The following is a 13,049-nucleotide window of genomic DNA, read 5'->3' as shown; positions in this document are numbered from 1 at the left end:
ATATATATATATATATATATATATATATATATATATATATATATATATATATATATATATATATATATATATATATATATATATATATATATATATATATATATATATATATTATATTGTCGTAAATATCGGTTCCGCGGGACACCGTTCAAGAAAATGTAGCCAAACTTTCGATCCTTCTGCGTATCAAACCTCCGACACCGGTACGGAGCGCAACACGAACACGTCCGTTCGTTTCCAAATCTGCCAAAAGAAGACCGACCAAGCCAAAGCCGAGCAAGCCTGAAGCTTCGCCTGCTTAGTCGATTTATTTCAATTTATTTCATTCACATCTGTCAATCTACTGTTATGTCGACTATCAGTGCACTGAAACAAAACAACTAATCCAAACCGTGTTTTTGCCGCTTGCCATTTTACACATATGTTTATGATTACTCTACTACTAGGATATATACTACATTCTTCCCCTTCCCTACTCTTCTTGTGATGCAAATATATTTATATTAAAAAAAATCGATTCAATCCGAAGCTTATCCAAATTCTATTGAAATGAAATCTAATGCAAACACAACCTAAATTCAATCCTAATTCATTACAAATTTGCTTTAAATGAACCATTAAACTCACTAGAACTAAATTAACAGATAGCACTACCGTAGCCTTGTGTAATTTATAACATCTAAATTCATTCCAAATTTAGCTGTACCCGGCAAACTTTGTCTTGCCTACTGCGTTTTTTGACGTTTCAAGTTTTTAGCCAAGACCATATATAATATATATATATATATAATTATTCATACTGCCATTTTGTGAGCGAATTCAAAAGATACAGTCAGGTCTTTTTTTACGCGGTTTTTATTTACGCGGCCGCGTAAATGAAAACTCCATACAAAAAAAAATTTCATCGTCTTATTTTTGCATGATTCGAGAAATGGTGAGACTTTTTTTACGCGGTTTTTTGAATTTTGAACTGAGTTTTATTTTTACGCGGTACGTATCCCCCGCATAAAAAAACCTGACTGTATACATACAGACACATTCAACGCACTTCTACACCGCGGTTTTTGAGCTTCATTGAACGATATTTCCGGGCTCTTGCTGTCGATTGTGATTCATTGTGCACCAAAATGAAGATAATTATTTATATTCTTCGAATAGTACCTGAAACTTGAAAAATGCATCTAGAATGTAACAAATTTCTTGGCGTTAGGTCAAAATTCGTCAGAAATACACTGTATTTCTTAATTTTTTTCGAAGTACAAAAGTCCAATTCCCAATTAGAAAGCATTAACCCTCTAATACCCAAATTTTTGATTTTGATCTAAATATCATTTTTCGTCATCTAAAATCGATTTAAACATGTTTTGGAAGATGCTTCTTTTTAATTCTCGATTTCGTCAATTTCAGTTTTTGATTTTTCTTATTTTTATTTTTGAACATCCCCACTCTTTTATATTTTTCCTGGAAGCCAATTTGGGGAACGGATTTTATGAGATGAAAACATTTTGAGATTTTATGATTATTGTTGAAATATTATTAATTTAAATTTTTTTCACAGAAAATTTTATTTTCCGTGTAATTTTAAGGAAAATAATTTTAGAGTGTATTCGATTCCCTTAAACTATTAAACAAGGATAGAATGATTTGTGAAAAATTTAAAATATGTCAATTGTAGCGATTTAATACAAAATAAACAATGACTTCTAAAAGGTGACTAAAACATCAATTTTTCAATGATTTTTAAAAAATGTAAATACGGTTCAAAATACACCAAATACCATTTTGAGATATACAGAACAGCCCTAAATATCAGCCAAAAATATAAAAAGTTTGATTTCCCACGAAACAAAAATTACAAAAATGCTCAAACTATACCCCGTCTAAAGGCGGGATTGGGTATTAGAGGGTTAAATGAATCTTCTATTCAAATCTGATCGTTTGATATACAGGTTATCATGTATTTAACAATACAGTAGACGTTCGATAAGTGCAACATGTTTACGTTTCAATTACCGAATTTTTCAATGATAAAAAGTAAATACGTTTTAAAAGATACCAAAAATCATATAGAGATGAACAAACAGTCCTAAATATTAGCCAAACATTTAAAAGTCTGCAATTGCATTTGCTAAAAAATTAACAAAATGCTCATCATTGTTTTTGTAATAACTCAGTGGCCTAATCATCAATTTAATTAGGATAGTGTATTTTTTTTCGTCGAAAAATCTCGTGTTTTTTGAGCTTTCATAGAATTTGAAGGATCTTTAGATCTGCTGGGGGGGTGCTGGATCATTAGGCCGAAGTACATTAGGCTGAATTACGCAAGGCCGAACATGTCGTTTGGCCGAATGATTCATTAGGCTGAATAATTTTAAAGCCAAGAACAGGCACCCTAGATGAATGGTTTGATTATATGTATTGTATAGTTTACAAAATAAAACGAAAGTTGTCAATTGCTATGTATTAACGACCACGATTTTTAATGCATAATTAGGTCGGAACAAACCTAATTTTTCTTTTTTTTTGTCACAGTGCTCGTTGACTCGTCAAGGGAGGGATGATAAATAATGAATGTATTTGATTAAATATCTCCAATTCATTGAGAAAAATAGTTAAGTTCGTCGGATTTGTTAAGAAATTTTCTGGGTGACTTTAGTTTCATCTTAAAATTTTAAAACTTTTTGAAAAAAATATTTGTGTATCCCCTTAAAATGTTGAGGGGTTGAGGGGATGAGATAAGAAAATCGAATTTAATGTCAGCCTAGCGTGTTTATTTCGAGACTATGCTTTAAAGTACTTAAGTAGGCATGGTTTTCTAGTTTTACCTAAAAATCAAGTAATACAGTTTTTAAAAATATGGAATTCAGCAAAATTCAAATATCTTTCGTTACAGTCAACCAATTTACAATCCTTTTGCATAAACAGTAAGCAACAACAATATGTTTCGATCATCTGAACACAACTTTTGCGTCAGTTTGATGAACGTCGAGATATCGGTGGAGTGTATGGGTCGATCTACTTAAATTTCAGCAACATTTTCCAGAAATGGTGAAGATTTGCAGTAACGTAAACAAAAGTTTGCTTACACACATACAAGTATACGTAATGGCTCAATTATTAAAAAAATACATCACATTAAACAAAGAAACGAAGAATAAACAGATGGAAAAAATATGCAAACCTACTATTGGTCAACAGCACAATTGTGCTAGGTTGTCACCAAAGGGATGTAGCCAAAATGCAGTCTTTCTGTGAACAAAGACCCAGACGTTCGGTCGGTGCAAACGGTTTAACTGCAATGCTTTTTAACTGCAAGTCCGATAAGTACAACAAATTTGCAGTTATCACACCTCCGAAAGTCAAAATGGTGCGCCAGGTTAGCCCAAATGAACAGTCGAATGAATTTTGCGATCATTTACTGTCAATTGATGAATTGTTGACGTCTGTCAGACATTGCAGTTATCGAATTTTGTTCGCTAAATGAAACATAAACATGTTGCAGTTAACGAACGTCTACTGTATATGAAAGTTCAATAATAATCGAAATTCTGACACCGTGATACGTCACAGAGAGTCAAACATTTTTAAGGATTAAAAAAAAACTCTTTATCATAATTTATGAAGGACATTAAAATTTTGGCCTACTGACCCATTTGGCGTTATTAACTTAGGCCTAACCCCCCGACCTAACGTACTTTGGCCTAATGAACTTCGGTCTAATAACCTGATACGCTTGAAGGACACCACTAAGCATTAGGATGCAGACTTCAAATTTTGACGAACAGTTATTTTGTAATGTTAAATTTTTAACTTTTCCAATATTCGCAAAAAAATGAGACGGCATTATATCCAAAAATTTGCCATCTTGACTTCATGACGTGATAGTGTGCTACCCTAAGAAAAATCCGAAAAGAGCTCTTCGGAGGACAACTGGGTCGTTAAATTGAAGCCATAAAAAGTTTTTTAGTTTGATTCCCATTCTCGAAGTACAGATCTACCAACAAACGTATAGACTATAGGTATTAGCGTGGGTCATCAGAACCGTTTTCTCAGAACAAAGTTTTTTTGGTTCCGTTTCGGGTCCTGAGTATCTGTGCAAAATTTGAGCACGATCGGTTGCGTCTACACTTTGTGCGTTACAATTGAAATATGTATGGGATTTTGTATGGGGAAACATACTTTTTACATTTTTGTCATAAGTTGAAAAAGTTTGTCTGAAACTTTCCAACCTATAATGTGAAATGATAGCTTAGGATGTTCTGAAAAACTTTGTCGAAGCGATCCGATGCTTGTGAAAATAGTTATAACGAACGAACCACATGCATGTGTTTATGTTTGAACATGTAACAGGAATAATAATAGCAACAAAATCGTGCTGTTTCGGCAAGCAATGCCAACGCTATAACTTTTTTCAAAAGCATCCGATCACTTCGTGGTCTTCGACAAAGTTTTTCAGGACACGCTAGGCTATGTTTTCACATTATCGGTTACATAGTTTTAGAAAAATTCGAGCTTGTTATGAGAGAAATGCAAAAAAGTGTGTTTTCATATGTAAAATCCCATACAAACTTCAAACGCGATGCGCAAAACGTAGACATAACAGATCGTTCCCAAATTTTGCACACTTATTTGGGTCCTGAAATGGGACCTAGAAAGCTTTGATTTGTATTGCATACGTATACGGCTGCGACCCGAAATTTTGAACTAAACCATATCGGGACGTGTTTTGCGTGTTAAATAAATCGACAATAGATCTGTACTGAATGATTTTTTGAACAAACTTAAATATCCTTAGTATTACTATTTGAATTTGCTGTTTTGGACGCTCCTAAGCTACAGCAAAAAAATATAGCTGAATTGATAAGGTCTAATGAGGCAGTTGCTTAATTTCCCCGACAGCGGGGAAGAAAAAAAGTCTGAGCTGATGTTCGACGAGCCTGAAATTTATATGGAAAAAAAAAACTGGTGCAAATATGTGCAGCAATAACGGCACAATTTCAGTTTTATGTAGCTAGGTGGCGCTGGTAGCTTTCAATAACCCAAACAAAAGTTTTACCCAAGACTTAGTGTATCGAAAAAAAAATCAGTTTTTATTGATGATATTCCCCAATATGTTGATGAATTTATATTTTGTACATAAATATGGTACATAATATGCTGTTTTGGCATTTATAAGTTTGTCCCATTCAACCCTTTGATGAATAATTCCTGTCGCTCACCCTGTAACTTGAAGCACAGACAAACAGAGTTTAATCGTCCAATGCTAGTTACGCTGTGTTTCGCAAACCCACTGAGTATATGATGGTAGTGAGCAAACGTCAAATTGGAGCAAAGCCGTGAGCGAGAGATTTGCGAACTACAGAATATTTGAATAGGTCGTTGAAAAGGGAAACGATGGAAAGTGGGGAGAGCGAGACGTCTGTTTGTCTGTGCTTGAAGTAAATGGACCATTAAAATATGTAACTAAAACGGCCGCTATTAAATGGACAGATAGCGCCACCGTAGTCTTGTGTGTTTGACATTACTCGACTGTTGGAGTCCATATACTGTGGCTCCTTTGTTTAGATGCGGCAGCTGCTAGAAAAGTTGGTTTTAATGATCCATTGTGAATAACATCATCTTTTAGAGGTGGCGGTAGTAGGCAAACCTCTACCAAAACGATGCGAGCACCGTGAAAAAGCGATTTGCGAAATACAGAGTATTTGAACTAACCGTTACAAACAGGAATGATGAGGAGTGAGTAAAGTGAGGCGTCTGTATGTGCGTGAGGGTTCAATGAATATAAACTTTCGGTTTCTAACCAGCACAAAAACAATTTTCGTTTTTTTTTTTTAAATTTATTTAGTAATAGTAAGGATAGCCATAACCTTGAGCATAGTACGGGTAGTAGCCGCCATGGTATCCGCCGAGATATCCACCGTGATATCCCCCGTGGAATCCGCCATAATAGCCGCCGTAGTATTGAGGCACAACGTGAACATGCTTGTGATAACCGAAACCGAACGTTTCAGCCTTTTCCAAATCAGCCGGTGCTTGCGTTTCGCTATTTACTGGAGCATCCGATTTAACTGGAGCGCTGGCTTGGATTGGCCTCACGTCGGCTAATGCCACCGCAAGAATAGCAAACAAGCAAATGAGCTGGAACAAGAGGTTTTAAAAAGATTAATTTTTGGTCAATTCATTGGTTTTCGTTGCTATATACCTTCATCATTTTGATGCTTTTTATAAGTTGTTTCTAAGTTTTTGGGAAAGATGTGATTCCGCCGATCTGGTTGGGATGTAACTGACGATCCCTTGAGAAAAGTTTTCGTTTTTATATCGCACCTCTTTCTAATGATGACCGAACAGGAACATCGATAGTGTCGTACGAATGCGTTTGATATTTGCGTCACAGTTCATATTGCTGGAATGCTGGTTTCTCATCGATATGACACAGGTTTCCATATTGCGAAACTCGAATACATAGGGAGAGTCATAGGTCTAGCTAGCAGGAAAGTGTAAGTTTTGCATAAATTTGGGTGATTTGCGTGGCTGAGATGTTCTACATTTACTGCGTCATAATTAATCCCGTATCTATTAGATCAACAAACCTTGTCGAAAATGTAGGCAATTTTTCAAATTTCGTAGATTTACGCAACCCATTCTGATTCTGACTGGTATAAATTTGGTCTTCGGACATTTAGACATTTATGCTTAAACTTGAGTAGGGTGCGAGCACCGGTTTTGGCCAGTCCAAGGGAAATCATTTTTATAAAAATAGTCAATAATCCTATGAAAACTACCTATGTGTCAAATGAAAGGTTTCAATCTATATTGAAAAAAATACAGAAATCAAGCTAATACTTCATTTTTGCATTAAAAGTGGCACTGGCCAAATTAGAAGCACAGCATCAGTTTTGGCCATACTGTCAACTTTGATTTCTATTTTGCTCAATCACGTGTATTTCTTATGAGAGTGGCCAAAATAGAAGCACCCTGGTTAAAATAAATATATGGGAGCTCTTTTTTTTAGGGAAAATTATTTTTTTCTAACATTTTTTTAAATGATAATCTATTGTTTTCACAGCTGTAATCATCATATTATATTAGGTTCTACTAGTGAAAAAGAAATTTATTTCGATTTGGATCGCAACACGCTGAATAACGCACTATGGTCAAAACACCTGACTGGCCAAAACTGAAGGTTCTACCCTATGTTTATTTAAAGTTTTAAATATTGCTAGGATTATTGGATGTTACTCAATTAAATGAGATTCCACAATAATTTTATAACACACATTAGGGGGCATCCATAAAGTACGTCACGTTTAGAGGGACGAGGGGGGGGGCTTCCGAAAAGTGTGACAATCAATGTTTTAAGTATAGGAAAACCCCGTACGAAAGGGGAAGGGGGGTTAAGAATTTCCAGTTTTAGCGTAACATACTAAATGGATGCCCCCTTATACGAAGTGTGCCCAATTCCACTCCTCTAATAAAATTAGTGCATTAAACTGGGTTACCAAGGTCGATTTTTTGGAATACAGCTCTTCCGATTCATTTTAGAGTCCAAAACATCTTAGAAAAATTTCATTGGAGCATTTACAGCCCAAAACACGGAATGTATGGAGCTTTTAACTCAATATTTTTCAATTTTAATGAGATTTTATTCATGCGTTGGAATTTGTAAATCATTTACAACAATTTAAATCTCCCAAGAAAATACCACGTTTATGGACAGCCCCTATGGGGCCTTTTCAAGGGTTCAATCGGTCAAAAATGTGATGCCGAAGTTTTGGTATATATTGAGTCCGTTCGGTTTAAAACCATCGTGATGTGGGCAATCTCCTACCTATCGGGCGGTCTAAAATTCGGTCTCTGTTTAGCTAAGCCATCTTGACTAGGAAACCTTGACCGATTGAACCTTTGAAAAAGGCCCAAGACGGACCGAAACGTGGGAAAAAATCATCTTCGACAAAGTTTTTTCTTCACACTTTAGGCTATATTTTACTACCATAGGTTACAAGATTCTTGTAAAATTTGACAAAAATTCCAAGCAAGCAAGTGAAATTGCCCATACTAAATCCCATATAAATTTTAACCAGTAGTTTTAGACACAAAAGAGGATTGAAAAAACTTTGTCCGGGGTTGATATTTTAAAATAAACTTTATTGGTATTTCAATGATTTTTTACATTCTTCAATTTACACTAGGTGTTCTGTATATTATTGCACACTATCATCCTAATTTGGTAAAATAAATTTATGGTTGATGCAATAGTTTTTATTTTCCCATACAATGTTGACACATCCTACTGTATATTTTTACATCTCAGGAATCTGAAATGGTGTGATTTGATGAGATTGCTTTAGTACAACCAAACAGACATATCATTTGCATGCAACATATTGCTATTTTTTTATATCTGTATTAACGTGATTTTTTGCCTTAGGCTAGTTCATCTCGGAACCCACGCTTTACTTCCCTTCCGAAGGGAGAACCCACATTTTGTGAGTTTGTCGGGAGTGGGATTCGATCCCAAGTCCTCGGCGTGATAGTCAAGTGTTCTAACCATCACATCAAGTCCGCTCCACATCATATTGTTATTATATTCATCATCACGAAAAAATAATCGCCAAATGCTAATCAGGTTGCGTTTCGCAAACCGCTGACTTAATGGCGGTGGTGAGTAAACGTCAAACAGGAGTTAACACGATAACCATTTGAATCAACCGTTGAAAACAAGCACGATGGGTAGTGAGTAGAGTGAGACGTCTGTATGTATGTGGCCTTAGTTCAGTCAAGATTTTGTTCTCTTACACATATTTATCGCTTGCATTGACTTTGTTTACTTTAGAAGTTCATGCGAAGCACCCAATTCTGGTTCTGCATCACTATCGGTAGTCTCTAATGCGGTCTGAGTCACGATTTGATGTTAGGATCACTTTTACATTTCGCCACTTCCGGCGGGACACCCGGAACCGATTTCGGGACAGTACCGATTAGCCCTAGTATGGTTTGAGACTAGTTTCTTGAACTGTTCATCAGGTTTCCTAAAAAGCCATGAATTGATGCGTCAAATGGATGGGTTTAATTCATTTTTGCATTTGACCACTTCCGGCGGAACAACATTGCTTAATGTGGTCTGAGCCTATTTTCTTGCTAATCGTTCATCACGTTATCGAAGAAGCCGCTGCTTAATGTGCCGCAGACATGGGTTTGGTTCTCTTCTACATTTGACCACTTCCGGCGGGACACCCGAAACCGGTTCCGTAACACTATCGGTTGTTCCAAATATGGTCTGAAACTATTTTCTTGCTAACCGTTTATCAGCTTGCCTAAAGAGCCACGATTTGATGCGTCGCATGTATGGGTTCCGGTGTGGTCTTAGAATGTATTCCTGCCTTCTGCTCATCAGATTATCGAAAAAGCCGCTGTTTGATGTGTCGCATGCATGGTTTTGGTTCACTAACATATTTCGCCACTTCCTGCGGGACACACGGAACCAGTTCCGGAATACTCCCGGCTCAGATATGGTCTGAGACTAACTTCCTGCTTACCGTTCATCAGGTTATCGAAAATGCCGCGGTTTGATGTGTCGTATGCATGGGTTTGTAGCGTTTTCATATCTGGCCCCTTCCTGGGGTACCGATCCGGAACACTTAAATGGCCATAACTCTGGAACGGCTGGACCGATCCGAATCATTTTCAATAGGAAACAATGGGACAAAATGCCCCGTCGAATGAACTATCGGTCGTTGAAATCGGTTGATATTTACTATCTAAAAATGAGGTGACCATTTTGTACACATACACACGCACATACGCACACACACACACACAGACATCATCTTAACTCGTCGAGCTGAGTCGATTGGTGTATAAGACTTGGCCCCTCCGAGGGCCCTATCAAATTTTCGTTTTTTGAGTGAAAATATAGCCTTTCGGTACACCTTGGTGTACGAGAAAGGCAACAAAATCATGGTCGCCTAATTTTCCGGAAAACTGCAGTGAAAAACAAACATTTTCCTCTTTCACCACCTACCTACTTTGAAAAATCATATCTCAAGAACGAAGCATTGTAGACAGATTTTTAGTTTGTTAAAACATAAACAAATTTTCTCAACAATTAAAAAAATACAAAATGAAAACTATTTTCCACAAAATGTCCCACTGTTGAGGAAACTAGGTGGAAAAGTCGAAAAAACTATTTTCGAACTCCGGAAAAAATCCCAAAAGCAATATTTTGAAAGGAAATTTGATAAGCCTTATTCTGTAAAAATTTCAAGATGTGGTTTTTCTCCGTTCCTGAGTTTTGACCAATTTTGTGGAAATAGTCCAGATGTGATATATGAGCCGTTTGTTTAAAAAATCAAAACTTTAGAACGAAGCATCGTAGACACAATATTTTTTTTTTTTGATATCGTAAGCAAATTTTCTCAGCAAATAAAAATACATAATGAAAATTGTTTATCACAAAATTTTCCACTGTTGAGGAAAATCGGTTGGAAAAGTTGGAAAAATTATTTTTGAAGTACGAAAAAATCCCAAAAAAAATTTTTTTTTTAAAGGAAATTTGATAAGCTATATTCTGTAAAATTTTCAAGATGTGGTTTACCCCCGTTCCTGAGTTGTGACCAATAGTTTTGCCACCTTTTCCAACCAATCTTCCTCAACAGTGAAAAATTTTGAAGAAAACAATTTTCATTTTGTATTTTTTAAATTTCTGTGGAAATTTGCTTATGATTTTACAAAAAAAAATGTGTCTACGATGCTTCGTTCTTGAGTTATGATTTTTCAAAGTAGGTGGTGTCTGTGGAAAATGTCTGTTTTCCACTGGAGTTTTTTCAATTTAGTTTTAGTTCATATATATATGAACCCTACCCATGAAAAAAAATGTCATTAAATTCTGAGAACCTTCGTACCATAAACCGGGGTCAAATTGATCTTCGGGTCGAAATTGATCAACCGTTTTTCCGTTAGAAAAAGCATATTTTTAATAGTTTGTTTACAAGTACCGTACTGTTGGCATCTGATGCTAAACGATATTTGTAAGGAAACTATTCAAAAAATGCTTTATCTACATGAAAAACGACTGATCAATTTCAACCCGAAGATCAATTTGACCCCGGTTTACGGTACCAATTTGTACGTTAATAAAAAAAACCATTTTGCACCTATGCGACACAATCATTTTTCTTTATTTAACTTTTGAAAAGGGCGTATGAAAATTATCTTCTTCAAATACCATTGGACAACTCAAATTGAATTGGATATTTGAAGGACTTTCAGAAAAAAATACACTGAGAGTAATATTCGTCGCGAATCTATGTTAGTTTCTATATAATTTTAATTTTTGAAAAACCTTACCCTTTGATTTATTTTTCATTTTTCTGTAGAAAGCTAACTTTCAGCCTCAAAATTTGCCTAGTAGGCCAGGATGGTCAAACGCTCGAGATTTTTCTTTAAAATATATCAATTATATTTCACATTGTAAATTGTCAGACCATCTCGAATAACATTTTTGATAGCCCATTTTTTTTTAAATTTCATTTTTTTTATTTTCGGTTATTTTAGAAAAGTACAACGTAGGAAAAAATGTATAATTTTTTTCATTGGAAATTTTAAGTATAATCTATTTTTTATTCTCTTTTGCTTATTTTGGAATTCGTTGAAAAAATAAATTAGATGTATTAGAACGTCCTGTTCAAATAAATTTGTGTCTACATTTCCGGAAATATTTTTGTTGCTACAGTTGATATGGGACTATCTCTGACGCAATAAATTCAGAATATCTCAGACGTGCAAATCGTTCAACAATAACCATAACTTACATTTTCTTGCTAGACTCGTGTCTATGATTCCTCCTATAATATATTCCAGTTTTCGCATTATGCGGCCTTGTGCTATTTCGCTGGGACGGCAGCATTCCAGCAATATTGTGACGCAAATATCCAACGCATTCGTATGCTATGCTATCGACGTTCCTGATCGGTCATCGGTGGAAAGTGATGAGATATAAAAATGAAAACATTTCTCAAGGGAGTATCAGTTTTTTCTCAAGTAGATCGGTGGATCCACGTTGCTCCTAAAAAACAACTTTTAGAAACACCTTAACAAAACTTCAAAATGATGAAGGTATGTAGCAACAACAAACAATAATTTAACAAACATGGATCATTCAAAAATTTATATTTTCAGCTCATTTGCTTGTTTGCTGTCCTGGCGGTGGCATTGGCTGATGTGAGGCCAGTTCCATCCGGTGCTGTACCAATGAAGACTGATGTTCCCGTAAGCAACGAAATGCAAGCATCAGATGCTGCAGGAGACATGGACAAGGCGGAAACGTTCGGTTTCGGTTACCACAAGCATTTCCACGCTGTACCCCAGTACTATGGTGGATATTATGGTGGTTATCATGGAGGATATCTAGGAGGATACCATGGTGGATACTACCCGTACTATGCTCATAATTATGGTTATCCTTACTATTATTAAATAAAGCGAAACTATTTATTGAAAATTTCTTTTGAAATTATTGAACCCGAAATTCATATCGATTGAACTCTAAAGAATGGGCATTACATTACAAAAACCTGTTAAGGCCGTACGGGACGTTGAATCGTCTGTCATTGCTCTGTTGTTAGTAAGAAGCAAATCTAAACTTCTACTTCATATTATTGACTAGAAATTTGATCGTTCATTTGCTCACTTGCGGTGCCCAATCGACTAAAGTTTCAGCTACGTCAGTGCAGTGGTAATTGATATTTGCATCTTCAAAATCGCGAGGCAAATTGTTAGAAAGAGAAGAAAGATAGGAAAAATTACGCGTCGTCCAGTGCGTCCTTAACGGTCGTTTTAAATATATGATAGGTGGTCATTGACCACCGTTGATCTTTTGTATTTTACATTCCTAGACAGACGTTTCACGAGAGATCTTTTCCCACTTGTATGTATATTTTCGTCTGTAACAAAATAAGGTCAAAACTTTATGCTTAGTTCAAAAATTGTCTCTTCACGCTTGTGCAGAAATAATCCCATCATCAATATTAAACATGCCAGATTAGGGGATT

The 13,049-nt window shown here is 35.7% G+C and overlaps 2 protein-coding genes across 2 annotated transcripts; one reads left to right on the top strand and one right to left on the bottom strand.

Annotated features, from left to right (window-relative positions):
- Positions 1 to 5,811: 5,811 nt before the first annotated feature.
- LOC115263087 (protein suex-1-like) lies at positions 5,812 to 6,343 on the bottom strand. The gene is made up of 2 exons (XM_029866007.2): positions 6,203 to 6,343; positions 5,812 to 6,138 (listed from the first exon to the last, which is right to left on the bottom strand). The coding sequence occupies exons 1-2, from the start codon at positions 6,209 to 6,211 to the stop codon at positions 5,842 to 5,844; spliced, it is 306 nt and encodes a 101-aa protein (XP_029721867.2). The 5' UTR covers positions 6,212 to 6,343; the 3' UTR covers positions 5,812 to 5,841.
- A 5,762-nt stretch (positions 6,344 to 12,105) lies between these two features.
- Positions 12,106 to 12,474, top strand: LOC115263088 (uncharacterized). The gene is made up of 2 exons (XM_029866008.2): positions 12,106 to 12,114; positions 12,178 to 12,474. Exons 1-2 carry the CDS (start codon positions 12,106 to 12,108, stop codon positions 12,472 to 12,474), a joined length of 306 nt encoding a protein of 101 aa, XP_029721868.2.
- Positions 12,475 to 13,049: the final 575 nt, after the last annotated feature.

This window comes from Aedes albopictus, chromosome 2 (genome assembly GCF_035046485.1).
Source record: "Aedes albopictus strain Foshan chromosome 2, AalbF5, whole genome shotgun sequence".
Classification (NCBI taxonomy): Eukaryota; Metazoa; Arthropoda; class Insecta; order Diptera; family Culicidae; genus Aedes; species Aedes albopictus.
Note: the sequence above shows the minus strand (reverse complement) of the source record. Positions and strands in the feature narration are given on the sequence as shown.